General features: G+C 40.9%; 4 protein-coding genes across 6 annotated transcripts in view; all 4 read left to right on the forward strand.

Annotated features, from left to right (window-relative positions):
* Positions 1 to 5,350, forward strand: part of galk1 (galactokinase 1) — a 9,455-nt gene extending 4,105 nt beyond the window's left edge. The window contains exon 8 of the mRNA XM_046068018.1: positions 4,529 to 5,350. Within this exon, the coding sequence (XP_045923974.1) occupies positions 4,529 to 4,603 (75 nt within the window). The 3' untranslated portion in view covers positions 4,604 to 5,350. The remainder of the gene's footprint in view (positions 1 to 4,528) is intronic.
* tmem94 (transmembrane protein 94) overlaps positions 1 to 27,277 on the forward strand; it is a 339,697-nt gene that overhangs the window by 181,704 nt on the left and 130,716 nt on the right. The gene's annotated exons all lie outside the window — the stretch shown is intronic.
* LOC123982482 (BTB/POZ domain-containing protein KCTD21-like) lies at positions 65 to 4,518 on the forward strand. The gene is made up of 2 exons (XM_046068019.1): positions 65 to 1,939; positions 2,750 to 4,518. Exons 1-2 carry the CDS (start codon positions 1,526 to 1,528, stop codon positions 3,212 to 3,214), a joined length of 879 nt encoding a protein of 292 aa, XP_045923975.1. The 5' UTR covers positions 65 to 1,525; the 3' UTR covers positions 3,215 to 4,518.
* llgl2 (LLGL scribble cell polarity complex component 2) overlaps positions 6,711 to 27,277 on the forward strand; it is a 34,043-nt gene continuing 13,476 nt past the window's right edge. For all 3 annotated transcript variants that reach the window (XM_046068004.1, XM_046068002.1, XM_046068005.1), the window contains exons 1-6: positions 6,711 to 7,008; positions 21,325 to 21,438; positions 23,144 to 23,241; positions 25,218 to 25,299; positions 25,479 to 25,594; positions 26,184 to 26,342. In XM_046068004.1, coding sequence (XP_045923960.1) covers positions 21,364 to 21,438; positions 23,144 to 23,241; positions 25,218 to 25,299; positions 25,479 to 25,594; positions 26,184 to 26,342 — 530 coding nt within the window. In that variant the 5' untranslated portion in view covers positions 6,711 to 7,008; positions 21,325 to 21,363. The remainder of the gene's footprint in view (positions 7,009 to 21,324; positions 21,439 to 23,143; positions 23,242 to 25,217; positions 25,300 to 25,478; positions 25,595 to 26,183; positions 26,343 to 27,277) is intronic.

The raw sequence follows: 27,277 nt of genomic DNA on the forward strand, positions 1-27,277 counted from the left end.
TGAACCACCACAGGCAGTAGGTGGGGGGAGAGCAAGATGAGGGTGACACAGATATTTCTTTATTTGTTCACCACTAAAGATAGCTGACTGAACGTAACATTAACATTATATGAACAGCACTTGATAAGGTTGTCAAATATTTTTACCTTTAGCGTTGTTTTTGCATGTGTAGGGCTCCGCGGTCAAGTAGGAAATAATGAATATGCAACGCCGGGAAAGTCTTTCAAAATAAAACTAGTGGTTAACTTTGTGCAACGTTGCAATTTGGTTAGGTTTAGGCAAAAAGGACTTGGTTCGGTTTAGGAAAAGATCATGGTTTGGGTTAACATAACGATTTTGTTTCACATGTCTCCTTAGTGAAAGTCCAGTTTGTGACCCACCTGTCCAGCTCAGCCACCTCATACTCTGACCTTTCTGTTATTGATAATAGGCCTACTTTTAGCATTGAACGATGACGCTAAAGGCTGCTGTGTGTGTGTGTGTGTGCGTGTGTGTGTGTGTGCGTGTGTGTGTGTGTGTATTTGACGCTCTGGGAAATTGAGTCTTAGATCCTCTCCTCTAATCCATCTAAGATTTCTGGAAATTGTGTTTCACTGACCCAACATGTTACACCTGACACAGCGATCAGATGTTGTAGGCTTCTAATTTTAAGTGGAACATGTGCATTTTTTTGTGGATGCCGCATTAACACAGACCTTGTATTGGACTTCAGCATGTGCAACAAAGTGAGATGTGCTTTTTTTTAGGTGGGAACTTTTTCTGTTTTTCTGATTCTGGAAAATCTCTGCATTCCAAAGGGTATTTGAAATGAAAAGTGTCTTAAGGACATTGTCCATTTGTTCACAGGGATAAAAAGCACTTTTCAGTGTTCTGGCTGTCACTTTAAGGGGGGCATTGTAGACAAATTGCCAAGTCTCCCCCGTGTCTTGCTCAGACATCTCGTGTGTGTGTGTGTGTGTGTGAGGGAGAGAGAGAGAGAGGGAGAGAGGGAGAGAGGGATCAGGGGTACTAGCTGAGGATAAAAGCGAGCTTCGTGGAGACGGAGCCAGAAGTGTCCAGTTATTAGCATGCCGGTCTGGTCACTGGTGCCCTGCTGCCTTTCTGTTTCAACACAGTCAGACTGTAGGCCTGCTGTTGGCTGACCTGACACCATTCAGAATCTTCAGGAGCTCAAAAAAGATCAATTGCACCAGAGAAAATCCCGGGAAACGCCTGCATTTATAAGGATGACACGTTTGTTAGAAGCAACAGTGACAAAGAAAAGAGAAGCGACCTCGTAGGTCTGAAACAGACTTGGCAGATTTCCTTGGGTCTTTCCTAACTTGGCCGCCTCCTGGCTACTGCTGTGGCTTGCTAACTGTCAAAGGAAACAAGTTTTTCTCGGAAACAAAAGAAACACTCGAAGCTTCCACGTCCCTCAGTCCTCAGCATTCCTGACCAGAGCAGAAGGATCCTTGTCCTCCCACCACCAACAACAACATCAGAGAAGGCTTCACAGGATCAAAAATCACTGCTTGCCTCCAAGATGCTGAACCTGAACTCGCCAGATGACAACAGCAACAGGAACTCTCTCCAGGACCCGATGTCACTGAACGTTGGGGGAGAAATTTATACTACAACTCTGGACACTCTGACACGCTGCCGGGATTCAATGCTAGGAGCTATGTTCACCGGACAAATCCCCGTGCTCCGAGATAACAGAGGAAATGTTTTCATAGACCGCGATGGTAAAGTGTTCAGGTACATTCTGAATTACCTGCGCTCCAGCTCCCTGGACCTTCCGGATGGCTTTTCCGAGCTGGCACTGCTGCGGAGAGAGGCTGATTTCTTTCAGATATGCCCCCTGCTGGAGGAGATTCGCCGTTATGAGGCATCAGTACCTCTCAGCCTTAGAGGAGGGCCGCTAGGAGCCATGATAATGATAAATGTTGATTCCAAGGTACGTGTTTTAAAGTTAGACCAACATGTGAGTCTGACAATGACTCAAGTCAGTGGGCCTGACTTGAAATGACACTACATTGTAAAGTAGTGAGTGTACAGCTTGTATAACAATAATCGAACAGCAGCAGGTAGAGGATAGGCTGTGGCTATCCTTTCACAGCTGTTAAGTACAGTACAGCACCTTTTCTATTTGGATACAGCCACAATAATCAGTGTGAAATATATATTTATTAGTACATTATTTTTAAAATACTGTTGGAACATGTGGTAAATGGTTTACATACTGAATAGTGCATAGATTCAGGAATGCAAAAGGGGCAGTCAACTAACTCTCAGTAAGCAACACAGGGGTTCTGGAGCTCACCCACTGGAAATTATTGAAGCGGCGGCAGCAACGGCTCTTTGTCTGAAAGTACTTCTTTCTATTACTACTGTAGTATTTCTCAATTAAATTTCCAGACTATTTTTTATATCATGAAACATGTATTCATAGGGCTCATGAGACCCTCTTGTAAGTGTCATTGTGGACAGTCAGAGGTAAACTGAGTCTAGCTCGTCTAGTGTTTTTGAAAGAAAGTCAAAACCCAACGTTTTCCTTTCACCTTATTTGCCATTTTGATTGAATTCAATAGAAAAATACATGTACTAACCTTTTAGTGCTGGTGTTTACCGTATGTACAGTAAACGAGCAGAGGATGTGTGTTTGCATGTGTTTGCACATCCAGAGACATGGAAAGACTGGTTCTGTGTTTGTGTACACTCTGGAGAATGTGTAGTCAGCACACTTGTGTATACCTTCTCATTCCAGGTCAGCGTTCTCCACTTTAACTTGCGCCATGGGCCAGAAAACTATGAGCTCCGCACATGCTCTGTGCGAGCCTTCACAGTTGACCTCTTTTGTACCTGGAGAGCCTTCCTGGCTCTACTTTGTGAGCGCTTCTCCTACAGAACATCCCAGGGTCTCACTAGCCCCCACCCATGCAACCCGAGGCAGAACAGGCTGAAACTGGAGTGGGTCCCGAGGCCTAATGAACTCCCGCAGGACCAGTACGACAAGCAGCGCTACCGGGGGCTAACTGTCTCTAACCCTGAGGTCACGCAGTCGGATGACTTCATGACAATGCACTGGAGCCAATATGAAATCACAGACATGCAGGCGTTTGTGGAAGAGCTGCTGAAGGTGTCCCTGGCTGAAGGGTTCAAGGTTGATCTAGTGACTCCAAATCCAGCGGAAATTCTTAACTGCAGCTCACTTCGGCTTGTCAAGTCCTGAGCTTTAGGCGGAGAACACAAACTAAAAGCACCAGAACATGCCAAGTTAATGAACTGGTTCTTTCTAGCCACACTTACCACAGTTCTCCTTAGGACTTCTGTTGTTTAATTAACGCTTTTATTAGTTAGGGTTTGCTTTGTAATAGCGACACCAAAATACTGTATTTCAATTATAAATTTTTATTTTTTTTTTTACAGTTGCTGACAGGTCATATTGTAGATATTTACATGTAACAATTAGACGTATCTTAGCCCTTTTTCAGAAATAGAATCTAAAACATTGCAGGCTTCATCTATTAGTTAAAGTGAGTCAAAGTATGAAAATGTTCTATGTTGGCATTGCGCCATAGAGCTATAGTGGTTTAAAGTTCCACAGGGTAACTAAAGGGCTCTAAAACCGGAAGTCAATTAGCTTATCTTAACATAAAGACTGGAGGCAGATGTGACGTGACGTGCTGATACCATTTCTCTTCAGATACAATTACCAACTGGACTCTCGTCACCATGAGGTTGCCAACTAACCAGTGTACACAGTGTATCTCTCATTATTGAGACAAAGTGGAAACACAAGCAGCCAAAGCGAACCAATCACAGTGTGCTATCACACGTGCTATTTCTGAAGCTGCCGCACACCGACCTGATGGTGGAGTAACATTTTTTGAGGATGTGTACTAGTAGTAGTAGTTGTAGTAGTGGTCACATGCATGGACTCAGTAGCTGTCCTGTACCGCCTCTTACATCTACAAATTCAGCTTTAGACCTAAAACCTAGAACATATTTCAAATTAGCATTTTGTCTCTTATTTTGTTAATGTTTTACTGAAAGTTTTGATTTTCTAAAGCTTTTTGCTGTGTTTTCTAACGTACGTAGCTGACATGAATGGAGAGATGAAAAGTATATCCGTCTGCCCTACGTTGTTTTAAAGGCTGAGGAGGGGGTAGGATGGGTTTTGGACTGAGTGTGCCATTTTAGTTTGGAGGAAGCAGTCGTAAAGGAAGTTTGAGGAGGACAAGACACGTCTCGGCTGAAGAGGAAAGGTGTCTAGTTGCAAAAACAAACTCTGAACTTCCTTCCTAGGACTGTGAGAGATGTGACCAGGATGAGTATCTCTGCAGCCCTGCTGGATGGACAGTCTGGTTTCATAATGGTTATCCACATCAAGCACAAAGGACATGAAAATGCTCACATACAGCTATAAGCTAGCCTAGCCCTCAGATTAAGGGATATTTTTAAGATTCATTACTGGTTGCAGGTTGACATGGTTTAATGTACTTGTGTGTGTGTGTGTTTGTATGTTTGTTTATTTTTTTTACAGGAGCGATACAGCGGAACCCCGACTTTTTATGTCACAACTCCTTCAGAGGGAGCTCGGACGCTCAGTCTGTCCTGACCTCAACACATCTCTGCTATATGAGCACAACGGATACCACTGTATAGGCTTTATTATTTGATTTTGATTTTCCCAATGAAAATGATATGCTGTTGAAATGCAGATTGGATCTGATTGAAAAGCACCTGTTAATGTGGGAAAGTGCCTTCACAGTAAAACAATGCTGTCTGGTAACATTTTTATAATTAGATTTTTATGTCTCAGATACGCACGCAGTGCTTTGTCATCTAGATAACTTGCAAGAGCTGTTTAATTATGACTTACATACTTTCTGGACTTACTGTAAAAATACAGGCTAAACTTCTTATTTCCCTATGACTTCTGTGGAATAAATTGTGTTCATAAAATATGAAACCTTTTTATTATATTTTTTCTTACATCAGTATGTTTTAGTTTTAACATCTAATGTCTGTGTAATGTAAAAGAGGTATCTGGTTAGTTATGAACACAGAAAATGATCAACTCTTGTCAGCTTGATTTGGAGCATTTCCGCCCAATAGTGGCCAAAAAGTAATGGCCCTGCACACTCACCGAGCATTTTTAATCATTCCAGCTAATTAGACCTGTGCTCCGGTTGATGTAATGAAAATGTGTGAAAAGGTGTAAGTTATCCCACCCCCACTGACAGGTGACAGCAAACTAACTAACTAAGCAAGCAAACTAACTAACTAACTATTTTCATCAAATCAAATAATCAAGATATACACTATATTGGATTTGTGAGAATAAACACGATTTAAAATCTTACTTTTGGCATCTTGATTTTAAAAAATGACTAAACAAAACTTCCTGCTGTAAGGAATTCAACATTTGACAGACCTTTTCACTGAAAGGAAAGGCCAGATTAGATTATTGGCTTCCTCAATGGCATATCTAATAGCATTCCCATCCATCAATGCCTACACTGTAACAATGCAACAGTTACCCATAGTGGTATATTCTTATATCCAAAATGCAGGAGAGAAATCTGAGTCCTGATCAGGTACTTCTAAACATGGGTTTTAAGGTGTTATTGGAGTGTATTACAATATTTCTGCATTAACCTAACCTCTAACCTGGTTTCTTGTGTGTAACTGTTTCACACATTTTCTCTCACTAAAACACATTTTGCACTGTGATGCACTTGTGTTGCAAAATGGTAAATACTTACAGCAAAGGTTACACACAACAACTCATAATTCGGCACACTTGTTTCTAATAATGTGATCAAACCAATATGTGGTCAAGTCCCTGGCGTGGTGGCAAAGTCACCCTTTGACCAAGCTATCAGTAAGGGACAGGTTCTCTAACTGTCATTCAACCTTGGGGCCATATCACACTAAACATTGTCTCACTTTTCCGGGTGGTCTTTGGGATTTTGTGTTTGAGCGTGATCAGCAGGATCATCAGCCGGCACTGCATCCTGTCTATGGGACAATGTCAGCTTTCATTGTGGTGTCCCGCTAAGCAAGAGGTTCAACGTCAACCAGTGATTAATAAATGTTTACCTTCAACCATTCAGCCCTTTCCTCAGTCCAATAGAAGATTTTTGTGGACAAGTCCTCTGGCTGGACCCAGCACAAAGATGTGATGCTGAGGCAGAATAAATCTTTTATTGACTTTGAGTTTGCACTTGCACAACATTTTTGAGTGTAATGTGCTTTTCATTTAGTGTTTTCTTTGTTGTGCTACATAGTGCTGAATATACAAATATTCAATACTGTATTACTTGCAGTACTTACAGTAAACTATATATTTACTGTTCTAAGTTGTGATTACTATACTTTTTTAAATTGCAAAAAACATTTTCTGTAGCTACATGGCCTGGACGCTGTGTTCTCAGTTTTTTGATGTAGGCTAGTTGCTTTCAATGTAATTACACAGAAATACATTTAAAAAACAAGGAAAGCTGAACAAAGGTAAACATAAACATGTAGTTATTATGTACCTACAAATAGGTGGACGAACACAAACCCAATGTGCGTTCACGCCCTAGTTTCACGCGCTACAGAGTGACGTAATGGCCCTCACTTCTTTTGGTTTCCGTGAAGCTAACGCGGAAGTGGGGCGGGATTTGAACTGTCGGTAGGAATTTACAAGGTGCACTTGAATGCATCATAAGGGAGGAGTTAGTAAAGCAGTGAAGTTTAGCCTAGCAGGAAACACCGAGGCTACCGCCGTAGCGGTGGAAAAAAGAAGGAGCAGTTTTTAGTTTTTAACCGGTGCTGAGACGTGATTTTTTTCCTCGGCAAACACGCTGTTGCTTGGTACCTGTACTCGCGTTCGGTCCGGTCATATTTTCTTTGACTTTGTAAGAGGAGAGAGCTCCTAGCCAACTAAAACACTGGATACTGACCGGGGGTGGAATCTCATCCAGCAGCTGTAAACGGTGGGACATCGGCTGAGCAACGGCCGTTTTGATTCAGGTGGGTTTGGGATTAGGGCCCACGCTTCACGCTTCCAGATAACTGGTGCCCACAGGTGTTGGCGTGTGATCCAGTTGGCTAACAATTCAACTACCCTGTCCATCACAGCCACCTGTTTTCTTTCCGTTCAACACCTGAACTGCTCCAACTCAAGCTAGCTGAAGTTGCTTCATTAGCCAGACATCATTCTCCTAATTTCTCACCGGTTAATCTTTAGTCCAGATATTCCACCCAGAAAGCAGGCACGGTAGAGTTGTTGCATGTCTTACCATCTAATTTGAACATTTCTCCGTATAATAGCTTCTGTGCCGTATTGATAATAACCAACAAATGTTGATTGACGTTATAACTTAACGTCTTGTGTTTAACTTTCATCAAATGCTTTAAATTACCATCACATGCTAGCTCACAAACATTCCATTGCTAAAACATATACTTTCAGTGGTCTAAGATTTACAGCATTAATGTTTGTTTTAGCGACAGTTTGTATAGAGTTTGAATAAACGTTAGTTTTCATGGTGACTTACTTTCATGCCGAATGTACCAAAAAAGTGGGATTATCTTTAAGGACGCCAGCATTGAGTTGCTTTTTATGTACCGAGATTGGTAAGGATGGGTTTGAAATTAAACCTCTAATACGGGTTGGCTAATTACCAGCTTTTTTGTCAAACATGAAGTCTATACAGTAAACGGTGCGTCCAGGCCCAAAATAAACAACTAGCTCAAGTAGGCGTTAACACACCTGAGCATAATGATAGAATGTTGAAGCCGTTCATTTAGCAAGACATGAGTCCAGGACAGAAAAGTAGCGCGACGTTGATGAGCTGTTAGGGGTCTAACTTATGATATCAGTCGCACAGAGGAAACCGTGGCGTTCTCGCTAAGGCCAGGTGAGGAGGAGTAGTAGTTGCAGATGGTGTTGCGTAACTACGGAAACGTGTAACCTCAGCAAGGTGTGTCTCTCCAGCAGGTACATTAGTAAGCCCTTTGAGTCAACGGTCTGGTTTCAACCATGACTTATCGGTGCGTGAGGAAGTGGCGTTTCACCGGTTTGGCTACTTTCAGGATAGTTCACAAAAAAATTACAGCGTGTGGAATAAAATAATCCAATGCACTCACAGCCCTGCTCACATTGTATACATCCCACCAACGCTAACTCTTGATCATTTAGCTCAGTTGTAGCACTGAACTGTCATACATATCTTGTTCCAACTACAAGTATAACTTTAGTTCTCTGCCTCCTTTAAATCACAGTATGATGAAATTTGACAGAGAGAGGTTGCACTGCTCTCAGACTGTTGAGCACAAGCAGCCAAAAATGTCTAATCTGGACAGGATACTGCTGAAGGACACACAGGCTGCGTTCTTCCACCTGCACCTGCTCAGCGCAGGACTAGCCAAACAAAAACCCTTTTGTTCTCAGTATTCTTGGTGCTGTTCCACCTGCATGGTAAAGTCCACCTGAAACTATAATGGAGGCAAAATAAATTGCTCCTCCCAAATGCAGGGCAAGCCAGAGAGACAGCCACCTGCTGAGTTTCCACGGTATTTAGGAGCAGGAACAATAAATGAATAAAAGCAGGAGCTCTTCAGCGGTCTCACTTGTACAAATACTGTGAACATAAAGGAAAGACTGTTGCGGTGTTGTCTTCAAAGGCTTCCTTTTTTAAGTTTTAAACAGGCATGTTAATTTATCTAACCTACACGTGGGTGGGGAGATGTCCAAGAGGCGTACCTTGCTTGTAAACTTGAAACAGAGCACCTGGCTGACTGTCACGCTTTGTTTAGCGCTGTTAAGTGTTAACTTGATTCCCGTCTTACCTCTCCCAGTGTGCAACAGCTTATCTAGCAGGAAAATGAGCTTTTTCTATGGTTTTCTAAGGAATGGCTTAGGAAGTAGAAAGGCTGTTTAAATATCCTCTTGCTTATCAGGCTTTACAGCAGATATGCCAGGACATTGTTGAGAATGAATGTAATGTATTAAATTAGGTGGACAAGTAATATAAAATAAAGTGAGCTGCTAATGTTGCCTCTTGTTCCAGACTTTACCCTTGCTCAAAATGAGACCACGCTGGGACCTTATACTTTATGGAAGGCTGTGCGCACTAAGTTCAATGCGGATATTTAATCAAAAAGCCAAGTATTTGATCTTTAGACCTTCACCAGAGCAAATGTTTGACAAAAGGGAATCTCAGAGCGTACAGAGGACACATACTGTATGCTTTTTAAGTCCACATGGGAAATGGACCTTTCATGTGTAGTTCCCAAGAACCAAATACATGGGAAGCTTCACAACATCTCACAAAAACCGAGGATAAATCAATACCCAAAGCATCATGATTCTTAAAGAGATGTCTTATGGTTTTCATATCAAAGTACACATTTGAACCTGCAGGCTGTACAGAGCTTAATGTGTATGTGCATAGCATACACACTTCTTTTTGGCCAGGTCCCCCTCCCCCCACCAGCTACTTGCTGTGTTAAGCTGTAATGATTAGTTGATTATGCAGTTTCTCACATGTGAGGATTTGATTATTTTCTTTTATATGACATATGAAAGTAAACAAAACTTTTTTTGTTTGTTTTTTTTGAACTGGTGGAATTAAAAACCAATCGAGCTGATATCTGGCTTTTTGAGAGACCTGTTCTCACGAGCGCTCCTCCTTTTGAGTTTTGGGAAGATGGTGAAATAGTTAGTTTGGTGACCTAAATGTAAGTGTTAAGACATTTCTCCCATCCTAAAAGACAGCAGATCTAATCTAACACTACCAGCTAACATTAAATAATACTGTAGAGAATAATGCAGCTGAATGATGTCACTTCTGACAAACTGTATCCTGCTCTCCATTAAACACCAGCTCTGTTCTGAAATTTAAATTTTTATTTCATTCATTAATAAAAATTCCATCTAAGACAACATGTTACTGGCTAAGACAACGATTGTACAGCATGGCATAATGGAATTTTACCTGACTTTTCTGTGTCGTTTCTTGGCAGTATATTTTGACCTTCGGCCACACTTCTCTCTAAATATATCATATATTGCAAGCTTAGAAATGCTTTGAAGTTCTTCCCCAATTTGTTTTATGCTTTTGGTCTTTGAACAGAAGTCAGTATCTGATAATTGATGGTTGGTGAAAGAAGCTTGTATGTGACTGTTAGCATCTGCATACCCTGCTTTGAATAGAATTCAGAGCCTTTTAATACACAGACACCTGAACAATAGCCTTTTGAGTTTTTGTCCTCTGAAATTTGTGACTGTAATCTGTAAGTGGTGTTATATTTATTGTTGTTGACCCGTTATTGTAATAATGACAAGCTGCTGGTAAACCATGTATGACAGTCTTTTCATATCTGACACCTAAAGCTGATTGTGACAGCTCTGCACTTTAGCTTGTTGAGCTGGTGTAAATGACAGTGATTTGTAAAGTAGCCAAATTAAAATATACAAAGTTTTACAGACCCCTTCATCTGTTAAAATATTCTTGTTGACATTTTCAATATTATACTTCAAATCTAGTCTATGTAATGAATATAATTTATACTGATATTGTTCAATTATAATCACCCTTGAGTAAATTGTAGTTGTCTTAGATGTGTTAGTTAAACTCTGTGGCCTTGGAGGCTTGCTGTGTTTGAATTATTTCTAAAGGGGACTTCTAATATATTGTCAACCTTGAGCAACATATTGGAACAACAAATGGGTAGCACACAAGCAGTAAGAAACAATTACCTATGTAAGTGCATGAATAGATGGTTCCACAACATATGGCTGTATCATGACATCGGTTTTGTAAATGCAGAGGCTGAAGGCAGTGGTGGTTTGGTTGATTATCAATACTAATTTGTTTTCCACAATAGTCTGTAAAATCTTGTGTGCAGGTTTTAATTCATTTTTCATGTGTTTTTGATGATACACTCGGGTAAATGAAGATTCCATTAGTGTATTTATGTTAGTTCCACTCTGATGAGCAGCTCCTTGCATGGCAGCCTCTGCCATCAGTGTGTGAATGTGTGTAGGTGAAGTGTAGTGGAAAGCACTTTAAGAGGCACTATATAATTACCATAATATATTACCATTTACACGTTAGCTGATCCGTAGCATCAGTGCTCTGATTCATCTATCCTATCCTCCTGACATTTGTACCACATCTAGTTGATAATGTGAATTGTGCTGTTTCAGTTGTTCCAAATGCAGTTTGCTGTGATGCATTTAACACAACAACTTTAAACTGAAATATTTTGGTGAAGGCAGCCTGAAGCTGAGCGAGGTTGGCCGATTTCGAACTGTCTATGCGAAGTCCTGGTCATGGGGATTATGAGTAAATTGCAATTAGCCTCATTTCTCCACTGTCAGTGACACTTTGAGCTTGACTAGTGTAAATGTTGTGCTCCTGATCACCTTCCTCTTCTGCGTCTTCCTGGTTTTGATTACAGGAAACAGGGTGTGAGTTGGTGGGAGATATGATATCCTGCCAGCCACACCCAAAACTGACAAGATCTCATTTCTGTTTTGTTCGGGACAGTGGAAGGAAGCATCTCTGTAATGTCTGCTGTAGTGGGTATGACAGACTCCTACTGCTCTCTTTTGTGACTCATCAGTCAAAATAGGGAATTTCTATTTCGTGTGTATTCATCAGTGCTTGGTCTTTGTCAACTGTCAGCATGTCACACCTGATGGTTTCGTTTTCACACTGCTCAGACGCCCCCTCCTGACACCGATCACACCCTAGCCCACAGCACACCAACCACGGCTGACGTGAGAGGACTCGTTTCCATCACCACAACCAAGAATAGCTCAGTGCTGTCCAGTTTAAGATCAGAGAGGTGTCTTATTGGGTGCCTTATTAACAGTGTGGGTAAATCTATGAGTGAGCAGGTGTAGTCACAAGGGTTTCTGTGATCAGACCATGTGTGCAAGCCAGTACTGAGGAGCAGCTGTCCGGCATGTTCTGCTCCACCTGTGTGAATATGGTTTATTTTATTGGGTGATGAATGTGACAGACTCGGATGTCACTCAAGGAGAGCTGATTATCTTGACGCATAACTGCTGATTGCATTGGCCCATAAGTAGAATGTTTTGGATGCCAGGCATTTCCTGGCCATTCGTTCTTAACTCTGAAGCGCTGTCCTAACTATGTCGTTGAGAGGCACAGTCCATGTAGCAGCTCAGCTGGTTGAGCCGCCCTCTTTGAGGTTTTTACCATTGCGTCTGGGCATGCTAATGCACATTTTTTGTTTTTCCTCTTTTGACTTCCTTCTCAACTATGATGACTGGGTTGATATGCTGGGAATTTCTTTCTATCTTGATAACTGAGAGTGAACACTTTTTAAGTGAAGGACATTTTGGGACAGTATATTGGACAACGGAGACAGTATGATTAAAGGTTCAATGTGTAAGGTATGGCCAGAATTTTAGTTTAAAAATGAACTAACATCAACAGAATTTGATGAAGTAATAGTTCTGACATCTATGTAGATGTGAGATGTCTATAGTGTTGCAGAGATCTGCTGAAGTTAGCATGCTAACCCGCCCCAGGCCATCCTGTCTTGTAATACGACTTTGTACCTTGAGGTGGTAGTGTGAGTATAGCTCAGGTCTCCCCCTTGTAGTTTCAGCTGGGAGATGTAGTGAATTTGCAGTTTGCAAATGTAACACAAGATCTTTTTTTTTTTAATCCAATAAATAAAATAAACTCTCACAATGTCAAGAAAGGAAATATTCTTCCACCTATTTTCCTTATCAAAGAGGAAAAATGCAACTGAATATTTTCTGCATTCAAGTTTGCCTCTCTCACTGAACATATTGCCTTGTTACTCATCTGAAAACACACTTCATTTAAGCACGACAGAAACAAAATAAAGCTGAGCCCGTTTCCATTGCCCGCTCACTCAGCTCGTGTTCTGGTGCTCATTCAGGACTCGGTCAGCTTTATAGGGCTGTTAAGTTAGCTGCACAGCTAACTGAGCCTGACCGCACTGCTCAACTTTGTGAGAAGAGTCAATAAGCCAGTTTGCTATCAAATGTAAATAAAAGGATGAAGGTAAAGAGAGGTGAGCTCACTGTAGATCAAACAATGTGACAAAGACAGTTACTGTTATTTGTTTACCATACAAGTTCACTGTGGAGTGAAATTACTGGGAAAATCCATATGTGAGAGTGGATTGAGGGAATGTCACCTTGTAGGGCTCTGCTGAAATTGGCCTGATATGCTGTGTTTCTGTGTCGCTGACGTCTGACCTGCCATTGTTCTCCTGGTTCACCTGAAACTAACAGATACTTCCCTGTCACAATAACATCCTTGTCCACAGTCTAGGCACTGACTACCAGTGTACATTACAATTACATTACATCCGCATTACGGGAGGAGAGAAATAAATTAGACGTCCCTTTTCGTGCGTGTTTTCGTTGCAACTAATGTTATCGTTAATGATGTGACTGTTCAAGTCGCCTAAAAACAACACTGCTCCAATAACCTGTATATGAAATACTCCATTATGTCTAGTGAACCGAGCTGCTGTTGGCTTTTTTAACTACAAGCAAGCTAATCTTGCATTGGTTTGGCTTGCATAGCCGTGTAACTTAAATATTACAACAAACATTCAGTTCCAATGTATGTTGCTGTAGTTGGAAACACCAGTAAGCCAACAACAGTTGAGCACAGCACTCACTATGTATGCCACAACTGGCACTGTGCTCTGGAGACATTGCAGTTTGATGGCTGCACAAGACCTGGCATTAATTCTGTGCACCATAATTATCAAGAACCGCAAAATATATCTATCTATATAATAATCTCTAAATCTCACTCATTTTATACATTACAGTACAATATATATATATATATATAATTTTGTCAGTGTCCAAAATTAAGACCCTCATTGTCTACAGTCACTACGGTTACACTTACTTTATCTAGCTATATGGAGAGAGGAGGACCACAGTGGAGAATTGTGTGCTTAACGTGAAGACAGTCTGCAGGTACGAGGCTGTACACTGCCGGAGTGGATCAACCTCTAAAGTGTAAAAACTGATTTACAGGGAACTTGCGCTTCACAGATGGGAGGGTGAGGACAGATGGGCAGGGTTGCCAACTTTTCAGTTTCGGAGATTTGATATCAGTGAAGTTGTGCTTTTTTATTAATAGGCCTTCTGTGACAGTACACACTGCAGGGGTCAGGGTCATTTCAGACCTCCAAGAAGTTTATTTTAAAAGTTTTACAAGTGAGTACAGATTAAAAGCCAAGTAAATAACCGTGGTCAGTGATGTATGGTTCATTAGCAGACATCATAAACCATGAGAGCAAACCTAACCACTGTATCTGTGACTTTGGTTTTAAAGCTGCTTAAAAGCAATACAGTACGAATAAGATGGCTATCATGCTTGGTTTCATAAAAGGAAAAAGTGGACATCACATGCGGTGGTATTCAGTTAGAGAGATAAGCCAGGCTATACTTAGAAGAACAGGACTGGTAGATCTATTGCACATTATTTATGGCACTGCCAACAGATAATGTTCCTTGAACTTCAATCACAACATATAAAATAGAAAAATATATTTTAAGAACACTCTGTCACACTCTGTCACACACAAAATCACTATACTGGATGTTAACTTTTTTGTTTAGTCCAGTAGTAGTCCTTTTTTTATTTTTCTATTATTATTATGAGGAGTACATCATCTTTATCCCTCCTCACTAGTGATGCAGCCATAAATCATTTTTGGTTTGATAGACCATGACTGGGTTGACTGTTACAGCCACACACAGACTCTAAATCATTTCCTCTGTGTGAAAGTCCTTCACTGTGACTGAAGAAGACCCATAGCCCCTTCATAATTATCCTTCATTCATTGTTTTAAGCGATGCTTCATTTTTACATTTTTCTTTTGCAAAACTACACGAGTAATGTTACCCCTCTAGTCACAAACTGCGAACTAGAACTGAGGAACCTCTTGGACCTGGATGACTGAGGATCTACAGACATCTAGCCTAAGCAATGAACGATAGCCAGAACTGAAGAAGGCGAAACTTCTTCCAAGTATCTTCAGCAAAGTCCATTTGCCCTTCATATTAACCCTTCTTGGGAAAACAAGTCTCTTTAATAACCCAACATGGCAGAACATGTTCTATCAGCAGTATGTCTTTAAACCTGTTACCGATCCGGATTCAAGTTGCTAATGTTTTAGCATAGGTCAATGAAGTTTAACATAGTAAAGTAGTTAGTATCACGGCTAGCAGATATTTTCTCTAGTTCTCTACATGCTAGATGTTGACTGGAATCACCAGTGGGATGACCTGGCACATTAGCTTGGAAAATGGAGTCGGGCCTCAATGCAGGCTGGAATGGCGTTTGCTTTGTTTTATCCACACTCTGTGATTTTTGTATTGTTAACATGAAGAATGAATTAACACTTAAACACATTAACTTTAAAGAAGTTTCTCTATTGTTTAGCTAAGTTTCTTACCAATACAATGCTTTCCTCTCCTCAAGAACTCAACTTAGCCTGGCACTGTGCCCTTCACTGGCATGACCAGTCAGTAGAGGTCGGGAGAACGGCTTAAATTTCCTCCAAATATGTACAATTTAATAAGAGTTAAGTGGAATATTAATACAGATGTATTTCTTACTTCTGATTTATCTACTCTGGGCTGCGTTAGCATAAAGACTGAATACAGGGGGAAACCTTACCTGTCTCTCTCCAAAGATATCAATCTGCCTAGATATACATCTTAAGCTCACTAACACAGGCTAAATGCAAACTGAAATAGAAAAATGAGAAATTGTTGACAGCAAGAAAAATATAGAATGCCACTTTTATAGATTAAATGTTTAAAGGTTGGCATACAAGGAACTTGCCCAAATGTTTTTAACATCACTGAATATCTGATAAAATAATAATATAAACAAGTTGTATTATTCTGACCAGGAATTTGATGCCTGCTTTCAACAGCTGTTGACAGGTTTTGATTGTTGGTGCTAAAGACAGTAGCAGACACAGACACATTTCAGTCGGTACCATAACTACTGAGGTTAAGAGATCCAGCTTTGCACAATTCAGAGTTAAAAAAAATAAATAAAGAAATTCCTATCTCATACTGGCTCTTCATGTAGGCCTTCATTTCAGCCTCTGTCTGAAACAAGCTGTAGATGCTCCAGTCTCTGTAAGCCCCCCCTCTCAAAGCCCACTGTCTTCTGATTGGCCATGACCTGAAGCATGTTACCAGGGTGGTGGTGTCATTGAGCAGTACAGACAAGACTGGCTGTTGAGTTTGCCAAGTTCGGACTTCTGTACTTTAAAGGTCGGACTTGGCAAGTTCGGCTTGGGAGTAAAAACTTCCAGGAGCGGGAGCACGCAGTCAGTCATTCAGCAATTGGAACAGCAGCGGACTTGATGACGGCCAGACCGTTGGCGGGCGGGACCTCACATATCCGATAACGTCGTAGCAATTTTTAAAATCGGCTCTGTCTTGAGAAAACAACCACATATTTGTAGTTTAAACAACTATATTCCCGCATTACAAACTCTTAAAACTACTATATGTGACACAAGAATTGCAGTATTATAAGTTACAGTTTTCTCGTCCAACATTTCCGCTTTTTAGCAGCGAAATGCATCCTGGGATATCTGGCGATCCGAGGTCCACACAAGTCACCACCGATGCAGGCTCGGTAAAACGGGCGGAGCCAGAACACATCCGGGTATTTGACTGTGCTTGGCTTGATGCGGACTGTCGTATTACGGAGCCATTGGTAAAAAACGCTGTCCAGAACAGGAGGAAATCTGAGGTTTTATCTCGCATGGAGTTCTTTTAAATACTTGAACCTCATTATTTGAAGCTTTGGCCATGTTTAACATGAACATCCAACATTGTAGATAAGTCATAAAAATATGGAAAAGCATAATAGGTCTCCTTTTAACTATTAGTACATGCTTAATGAATGAAGACAATGTACCCAAAATCTGAAGTACAGTGCTAATTTGCCTCCTTGACTGCTGTTTTCTGTTCAAATCAGGGTAACTACAGATGGTAGTTAAAAGGAGAGAACAACTGGAGAAAGACACCCCACATTGTAAAAATCTGTCTGATCACTACTTTGAGCGTCACTGCACTTCACATAATTCCAATGTTGTTTCCCAGCCTTCCCCCTTGATAAGTAGCTGGTGAGGAAATAACACTTGAGTGCGTTTAATGAATGGGTAATTTGTGCTCCAGTGTCTGTCAGGTTACTTGAAAAGGCCACAGTTAATCTGGTTGGGAAGAAAACACTGTGGCATTAGGATGTCTGAAGACTGCAGAGAGAAACTCACACCTGACATGTCGCATGTGTTGATGGCTGTTTTTTACAGAATGAAGCCAAGCTTTCCATACTGGTACTTGGCTTCGCTTTTACATGTGTGCATATGTGACTGTTGTATTCTACTCTGGTTTTCCATCAGCAGATTCTTCTTGCAGCCTTTAATAGCTGTTGTTTTTGAAGCAGACCTCCCACCATGCCATTGTCAGCATAGTTTATGGCTTTGAGCTCTCTCTTTCTGCTCCGCTGCTTCTCTTGGGCCCGTCGCTCACGCGATATAAGTTCTACAAGCTTTTAACCTGCTGCAACAACAAGCATGTTACTTGTTGATCAACCTCCAGTTGTTTATTTTACCAATGAGTTGAATTGGCTGCACTTTGTGCTGTCTCAGTAATTGAAATGTTGATATAAAAATAACTAGTTAATAGTTGGGTATCGTTTAAATCTTACCGATTCTACTTATTGAATCTGGTTTCCAATCCCTCCACCACAAATCTTGTCACAGTTTGGTGACCCATCCTCTTCCTCCTCGCTTATCTTCCCCTTCATGGCTAAAGTGAAATGAGTCTCTGTACTAGAGGGGCGTCTCTGGGGACTCGTCTCTAAGAAAAATTTATATTGGAATCCTTTTGTAGACGTCATTCATTTCCCTTCAATATAGAATGTGTGAGCTCACCTGTGTTTTGTACCTGACTATGAGATGTTGCTACAGTTAGTGTTAGCTGTATCTGGGGCGTCATTGTAGCTGAGAGAGCACAACACATTGAACATAATGCGTTCCATCAGATTCCCGCTGTGTTAAGGTGCTTAGTCATATTGGAGCTACTTCCTCCCCTGCGCTAAATCTCCTTACTGCAGGTGGTGCATGTCATTTTTGAGCATTTGCTGCACTGCCACCATGATCCAGGAATGTAAACTGAAGTACTTTCTTCATTATTTGTTGATATACTGCTTAACAAATAATACGTAATAGGATAGGCAGATAAGTGACATTTCTATGGACAGTAAAATGCTCCCTGAAGTTTAACCGAGAGCAAGACTGAAATATGCAAAAGTTTAGGTCCCGATAAGCAGAATTCAAATGCACGAGTCTTAACAAATCCAGGGCTCTTTTGAAATGTGATAATGGTTTCAACTAGTTATTTCATTTTCACTCAAACAGCTAAGCTAAGTACAGTGGAGCTCAAACAATTAATCGATTAGTCAGTCGAAACTAAATGAACAGGTAATTATTTTCATAATCGACTATTGACCGTCTTTTTTTTTTTTTTTTTTTTTTTTAAAGAAGAACATCCAAACATTCTTTAGTTTCCAATCATAACTATTTTAAATGTTTTTCATTGCATAAAGGTCTTCCTAAACAAAGAATCTAAAATTAATGTTTTAAGATTTGTGCTGAGAAGTTTTGCTGTCTCTTCTTTTTCTTTTTGGTGCCATGTTTTCTAATTCTTAATACCACAAAAAAAAGGTTTTTCAACATGCGACTTAAATCCAAGGGTATGGCGTACCAACGTATGTTCTTACTGACAAACCCTAAAAGACAAATACACATGTAATCACTTACATAAATGCATTGTAAAAGGTGAAAATATCCAAACGCAGGTATATTAAAATGCTTAATACCTTTTACTGTCAAGAATGATGCAACAAATCTTCGCCAGGGGCCATATTACAGAAACGTCCTAACGGGCAGATCCTGTCCTAACTGCTTGGTAACTTTTGCTTTTCCACCAGGTAGTGTTTGCTAACTCGTTTAATCCACATGGCTGCTCTTGAATTGCTTTTACAAAGTCAATAAAATGTCAACAGGTGGAACTTATTAATTGATTCCACCGATGTGTTTGTTGACAAGAAAGGCTGTAGGTGATGTAGATAATGTCTCATTATGTAACATAATGTAAAGGCTTGATGTAACAAAAGGATCCAAATGCAAGTCTTTGATAGGAGATTGTTAAATTCAAGAAAGACATGAAGACGTCAGCCCACAGCCTTTGTTGTTGTTGTTATTTCTTTCCTGAGAAGACTGGTTTCTGCCGGGGTCAGTGAGGGAGCACAGGAGGAGCCACCAGCGGGTTTCCTCCACTCTTTGGACACAACAGTTGCCTTTCTCTTCGTATCACTTGTAAATGGACTAATTTTCTTTTTGACAGCATCAACGCTCCGCTGGATGGCAGGTAGCCCGTGCGGCTGAGACTGTGTCTTCTATTTTAGCCCACTCTCTTTAATCTCCCGAGTTAAGCGTTATGTGAATTTGGTTTTCTCGACGGAGGTTACAAACACCTTTAAGTCATCTGACTTGAGGTTCAATGATAGCTGTTGTTTCTGCTCCATTTCAGTTTGTTTCATTAAAAAACTACCAAAAAAAACAATGATTAAAAGCCGTTTAGCTCAGCGAGATGAGTAAAGGGACATCAGTTGCTAGGTAACAGGTATAAAAGTTGATAACTGATGTTGGATTATTTAGGATTTCCTAACCTGAGATAAGATTAAGTAAAATAAGATAGGATTCCTAGAGTTAGTTGCTTCTGTAATACCAAACTGGGAAAAATCCTATCTTAGACTCTTCCTATCTTAACTTAATCCTTAAGATAGGAACGTTCTGTAATACGGCCCCAGGAGAAAAGGATGTTTGAGACCAGTAACCCCTGAGACCGGTCAGCCTGCTGTATCCTAGTGTTGACGTTTTCTTTGAAGAAGCTGGAGTTGGACGTATGTGACGCAGCCAGCAGTGAGTCAAGGCAGCACTGCTGATATTGAGGGTAACAACAAAACTATGTCTTGATTTGGACAGAGGCAAGTGAGCTGGTTAAGACGGAAAACTGTGACTCATGCCGCAGGCCTTTGTCACGGACTTATGGCACTGTGGATCATATGTCTGACTGCAGTTATGAGTTTTCTTGCCCAGTTTCTGCTCTGAGCTGTGTGTGTGTGTGTGTGTGTGTGTGTGTGTGTTATTCACTGATGAAAAGGGATCAAGTGGCAGACATCAGTCTTCAGAGAAAACACACACTCAGTTACTTGACGCTCCATAGATTCTGGGCTGTGGTCCCCAATTTCTGATGATTCTTGCTGTAAGTGTTGAGGCAGGCTGTCTGCTTCAAATGCAGTACTCTAAGTATAAACTGATGTAAAATATTAGTTGATTGTTTTATTGTTTATTTGAGAAGGGACGGTGTACATTTATCAACATTCAAACAAATATAAATGTTCCTGAATCAGCCACAGGGCTTGTTTTCATCAGCAGTCCCTTTGCCTGATACCGTAGTTAAAAACATATATTGTTGTGCAAAGCATGTACGATAGGGTTAAACAACATGAGCGGACAAAATCCAATAGTAGATGATAAGGATGGAGGAAAACGGCGTCAGTGTTTAACATTTGCCTGAAATGATTAATAGAATGGGGACTCTAAATGATTGTGCTAAACCGCCTGGCTAAATGTAGTTAGAGTAGACGGATTGATTGTTTAGTCCCTCGTAGCTGCACCTCTAGTAGATGTGAATGAGGCCAGACGGGGGAGGAGGAGCTACACTGTGCATCATCTATAAACTAAGCAGACATTTTTGTATTTGGGTTTTCCCAGCTAAGGAGATTATACTTCTTTAGAATGTGGCAGTGATGGAAACTGAATGGCCTGAAGTGCTCGTTTGATTGATTTTCAATGGTTTTAAAGCTGTAGAGTGTGTGGTGTTCATCAGTGTTGCCTCTGCTGTCTCACTTGTGTGACAGTGGCTGAGCAGAGAGTTTAAAAAGTTATGGTAGGAAGGGAGAGTTGAATGTAGAGCTGTAACACTTTAATCAATTAGTCGATTGAATAGAAAGAAGAAATTATTTGTCATTTTTCTGCAAAACAGCTAAAGTGGTCAGCTTCTCAAATGTGAGAGTTTGATGCTTTTCTTCATCTTATGTGACCGTAAATTAAAAAATGTAAACTCTGAACTCGAGGATTCACAGTTTAACACTCTGTCCTTCTGTCCTCCTCCTGCGTCCTCATGTTGTCTCTTTCCTCCTGCAGTCAGTGGGCCCGCAGGCTCCACACTGGTGCTGAGACAGGATGAAGAGGTTCAGACGACAAGGCCACGAGTCCCAGAGAGATCGGCTCAAGCAGGAACTCTTCCAGTTCAACAAGGCAAGTGAACCCTGAAACAGCTGACAGACATGACTAGGAAGAAAGTGAAGGCAAAAATCACATCAGCAGAGAGCCCCAAAAGGTCTATCTGGTCCTAGTTATTTTTTAGAAAAGGATTTTCCCTAATTTAAGTGCACTTAAACAACAAAAACCATCTTTTCCTGAGCGCTTTGTGTGTTTGGTGCATTTACACTGCAGAGAAGTGCACAGCTTTCAGTGTCTCAACAGGAGTTGCCAAATTGTACCTGGCGTAAACAAAAGCTTGAATAGCTAGCATTGTGTCATTTTGTGTTACACCTACACACCCACTTTGACCTACTACATTAACAAGTGGAGGTTGTGGTTACACGAGCAAATTCCCTCCTTTCTGACTGATCTCCATTTCAATGATGATTCTCGGAAAAGTATCTACATGCTAATAAATATGCTAAATATAAATCATTCTATGTATCCTCTATGATGCTTTACAGTCACAACCCAGAAAGAGAGAGGTTGTCTAATATGCAAGACCAGATCCTGGAGTCCACCAAGAGCAACCTTTGCCAAAGGATGTGGATGCTTTGAGCGTTAGGACTATTGGCTTACTGCAGAAACAGAATCATGCTATTACTGCTGATGTTAACAAAAGAAGCCAAATAACACACAGCACCTAGATCCAGGGGCCAGATGATGATGCATATGCACAAAACGTATATCCACAATTTCCCACACATAAACTAGTATAATATATTTTTTAAAAAACATGATAAATTAAATAATACACACAATTGACACATTCTTCAGACCAAGCATACTCTTGGTTTAAAGGGCAAGCTGAGGGCAATAATGATAAGGTGGAGATGGAAAAATAAAGTCAGAGGAAATCTTATAACTTGTTGTCAGTCAAATTTAATTAAATCTGTGCGCTCAGTTTTATTTGAATGTTTTTCTCTGTTGTAATAATCTTTGATCCATTTATTGTGAAGCACTTTGTAAAGTCTGTTTGAATTTTAGTGCCATAAACAGAATCATTGATTATGCCTCTGAATTTGAGTATGGCTGCGACATCACTGCCACTGGTGGTTTATTACTATATATTATAAGCATATGAGGATAATTTAAAAGCTACACATCGGCACATCAGTCTGTTAGCAGTCAGGTGTAAAGCTCTTAATCTTGTTAGAGGACCACACCAATGCAACTCTGTTTTTGGGAGTAAGCTTCTTCTTAGCTGCGTAAAGAAGTGGATCATACACAGATATTGATAAAGCAACAGGTGTCTATGTTTGTTTAACTGTGGGAGTGGAAATCAGGCTTTACACTAGCTTGTCATTAGGTCTTGTGCTGGGATCTCCAGTTGATATAGCTCTGTTTTCAGAAATCATGAACACAGGCAGGTTGGCACAGTCTGTTCATTTTAGTATATAATTCTGTTAAAAATAGCTTTAGAAAATTGCTTTTTGTTCATTTTATAATTAATTTCAGCCACCAGTTAGAGGCTTCTGATTTATTTGATCTCGAGATAATTAAATTGAAATGGAAAGAATTTCAGTTGACCAACATATTCTTTGACCATAGCTCTAGTTATCCGTTAGCCTTTCAATTTCTTGTCTACCTGCTGTTCCTGCCGTGTGTTTTGCTGCCGTCTCTATCCTGTGCTGTCACTGTCTCTGCTGTCACAGCTCGGTCTCACCCTCCCCCTGTCTGTCCACTGTCTCCTCCTCAGACTGTGGAGCATGGATTCCCCCACCAACCCAGCGCTCTGAGCTACAGTCCGTCCCTGCAGCTGCTGGCCATCGGCACCCGCTCCGGGGCCATCAAACTGTATCCTTCATTCTGCCCGTGTGTATATAGTTGTCGGGGAAGAATCTGAGCATCGTGTTTGAACTTGAGGCGGGCAGTGCTAATGAACGGCTGTGACACTGCTAAATCCTCGTCTGCATTTCACATGCGCACCTGGTTCAGGTATTTAATTTTCCCACGCTGTTGCTCTACGCTGTCTGGCATTTTCAGACAGAGGAGTCTGTGTCTCCGTAGCCTTTTGTGTCTCCGTAGCCTTTGCACAATTATGCTCATTGACAGTGCAGCAGAGCCAGTCGGTACACCCTCCCCATTGACACAGAGACACACACTGGTTTTGACAACGGCAGTACCTTCTCTCATTAGGATAACTGCTCATACAATGCAGCAGATTGTTCCTGGATGAAACAGTAAGAGGCACAGATGAAGGAAAATCTGTAAATTTGAATATTGTAAGTCAAAGTGCAGAACACCTTCTTTTTATGTAGCACACAAATCATTTGATAACACGATGCTTTAATCAGTCTCTCTAGCTCAAGCTCTGTTGATGTTTGTCCACAGTGAGGTCAGGGTCATATGCACTTCAGCAGCCCTGGTGCTGCTTCAGTGGTTTGCTCATTGACACTTAAGCACTGTGGGAGATTAAAGTCCATTCTTCATGTTGATGGACAGACTCCCTGTTCCCTGTCAGCCTGGAGCCTGTACAGCAAAATGACATGAGCAGGGTAGCCAGCTGGCTGAGGTTTTCTAGTATCATGAAGATGGCTCACTTTTAACTGAGCTAAATCACTATGGTAACCTATGGTGCACTTGAGCCTGTTCAGTTAGTCAGAGGGTTAGATCAAAATGTGTAAACCCCCTACATACTGACCGTCAGCTCAGTGGAATTGAGTTACTCAAGTCGACAACTTTGCTAACGCAGCCAAACCTCAAGCAAGTGCGACAACACGTTAAATAGCAATATTACTGACTAGTCCAACACACCATCTAGGATTCCAATGCTACAGTAGCTCTGGTCCCAGAGTGGCAATGACAGAGACACCATACTCTGTCAGTGTACTAATCAAATGATTATGGAGCTGTTATTTTAAGAGAGAATTACAGCGAGATGTTGCTTTAAGAAGATGTATTTTTCCGATCGTCACAAAACTCAAAAACACAAAATCAAAAAACGTTTTCCAACATAAATGATCAATCCCTCATCTTGTTACATTCTGTAAAATATCTTCTTTTCTCTTTTTTTGTATTTTTATATCCAAATCCCTCTTCTTTTTTTTCCCTCTGTAAAACAAATGTTTTTGACGACGACTCTTTAACTTGAGGGTGGTTATATAAATGCCCTGCCCATCAAATAAAACGGAGCAATATCATAATAGGTGTGTGTGTGTGTGTGTGTGTGTGTGTGTGTGTGTGTGTGTGTGTGTTATTATCCTGCTTCTGATTTAACATGAGGGAGGTGTGTCACCTTACAGAAGCTGAAGACTCTCAGACACCTCACCTCACTGATGCTTGGTAGATAAAGTAGAAGTACAAGTCCCTGAAGAGTTAGAGTCCAGATTGTGTTCCTCTATCTTATTTCTCTTATCTCAGTGGTGTGCTCAACATAAGCATTATTCGTAAGTTAGTTTGCTATCAGACAAATATCACACATCATTAAATATTACTCAACAAAACACCCTAAACTGTAGAACACATTGAAAAACCTACCTTATTTTAAAAGACTACATTGCCTTAGCCTTACTCCTACTGGTTCTTCAGGTTCTTAGGCGGTATATGGCGATTTATATTGGCCCCTGACAGTTCTAATGGTTCAGATGATGATGAATGTGATTGGCTTGTAATGAAGAACTCTTCAATATGAAACAAGCTAACCCACGGAGAACCAGACTAAATTGAATTTGCTTTGTGATCGAGGCCTCTGGGGTCTTAACACGTGTCGTGAGTATGTCTAATAGGACTGTTTCCATCACACATGTAGCCTGTCCTTGACCAGTACTCAGGTACGGAGCTCAAGGTGTGGAGTTCATGGGTCTACATGATGAGAATGCTGCCGTCACACAGGTGCACTTCCTCCCCCACCAGGTACAGTCCAAGAACATATACTACACACTCCCAACAGAAGTTCTGCTTTTTAATGTAGCCCGACTTGTTTATTATAAATGGAGTCAGCCTTTTGTATGGAGATGTATTCTCTGCTAGCCACTAGTAAATGCCTTTTAGCCTTTTTGACAGTATTAATTGATTTTGTGGTGTTTATTTAGGTTGAACTGGTTACTCTAATGGATGATAACAGTCTCCACATGTGGACTTTAAAAGCCCACAAGGGACTTTCTGAACTTCTGGAAATAGGACGCTTCACCCTCACTGGACCACCTGGGTAAAACACGCAGACAAACTCGTACACGTTTCCCCTTTTCTCAACCCTTTTCCATTGTATGTAGTTTCCAAGGAAGCTTTTTAGGAAGTTGGGAATTTGATCTACAATTCAGGCTAGGGATATTAGTTCCACTTGTGCTTTCTGGGATGTAGTTTCTGTCCCTAATCCTGAGGTAGGACTTTCCAATTGTTTAGGAGCAATCAAGGTGGAGCCGACTGATCGGACACACGCCTCCAGACAATTGCATATATTCTGCATATACCTGCTGTATACTAGAGCTCACAGATTAGACTGAAACTTAACGTAACTATTTTTATAATTTATCAATCGTTTCGTCGTGTCAAAAATTTCAGCCCCATGTTCAACTTCTCAAATTTGAGGCTTTGATACTTTTAAGGCATGTTTTATTTTAAACTTATCTTTTAGTTGAATAAAACAAACTGAACTGTTTTCCCTGTTGTCTGACATCATTTATAGACCAAAGAAGAAATTGAGAAAATATTTGTTACTTGCAGCTCTACTTTTTACAAACAGTAGCTGCGCATCATTCTGTGAAGTGAGCTCATCCCCCTCTTGTTCGTCTCCCCAGTGCCCCTCCAAGTGTGACCAGAGTGACAGCGGTGCTGGCTCACTCCTCAGGGGAGCTGCTGCTGTTGGGGACAGAAGGAGGACATGTCTTCGTAGTTGAAGTTCCAGGGTTCAGAGAGCTAGAAGAGAGAAACATCAGTGTCGACCAAGTCGCCAGCAGGTCAGCAGCTGCAACACACTGCGGGGGGGGCTGCACAAAATTACAGGAGCGTACACTAATACTCGAGAATCTCATACAAATAAAGCTACCGTTTGTTTGTTTGTTTATTAGGGCTGGGCAAGTTAATGTGTTAACGCAGACAATTATTTTATCCCACGTTAATGTAGTTTTATTATTGTTTTCCATTGTCCGTTGCACACTGGCTCTGAATACACATACAGTCAAACCATGGGTCACTCACAAACAGCGCGTACAAAATGTTCAAGACAATTCAACTTCGGCGGCGGGCATGTGAGTGAGGCGACCACAACCGCGACAGTTTCACGGGAACTCGCCCGCTTGTCGCTACACCTTGTGCTCGAGCACTTCACCTCACTCTCACAGGGACACTTGCTACTGAGCATACTGTTTACACTGCTCCCTGATAAAAGAAAAATGTTTCTGCTGACACCTGCTCAGGAAAAAAACAACCAAGAAAACAGATTCATATATGTTAACCTGCTGCTCAGAAGGTGCCTCTTATGATCGTGGCTCTGGACTCTGATGGTAACTTGTTTTACCAAGCTAGATAAATGGTAATACCCTGGCAGTGGCAAATAGCTTTGGTTTAATATTTGATTACATTAATGTTTATTTTATTGCTGCTGTGTAAAGGGAATATGCTGCTGGTAAAAATGCCCTTATTTATTGAAAGAGTTTGCAAACCACATGTTAGTGCACTTTTGTCTATATAGCAGTACATTTAAATCAAAAGTGCACAATACACTACTTTAGAATTCATTATTCAATTTTGTGCATGACAATGCGATTAATCACGATTAAAATTTTGAATTGTTGCCCTGCACTATTATTTGTTTATTTTTTGGTTCTCGTGTTTTCGCTATGGAAATGCAGTTCTGCAGTTCCCTCTATTTCAAATGGATTGACCATGAGCA

The sequence above is a fragment of the Micropterus dolomieu genome, linkage group LG14 (assembly GCF_021292245.1).
Source record: "Micropterus dolomieu isolate WLL.071019.BEF.003 ecotype Adirondacks linkage group LG14, ASM2129224v1, whole genome shotgun sequence".
Classification (NCBI taxonomy): domain Eukaryota; kingdom Metazoa; phylum Chordata; class Actinopteri; order Centrarchiformes; family Centrarchidae; genus Micropterus; species Micropterus dolomieu.

Coding starts and splice junctions, on each gene's coding strand:
- LOC123982482 (XM_046068019.1), top strand. CDS start 1,526: ATGCTGAACCTGAACTCGCCAGATGACAACAGCAACAGGAACTCTCTC. Junction 1,940..2,749: donor TGATAAATGTTGATTCCAAG/GTACGTGTTTTA, acceptor TTCTCATTCCAG/GTCAGCGTTCTCCACTTTAA.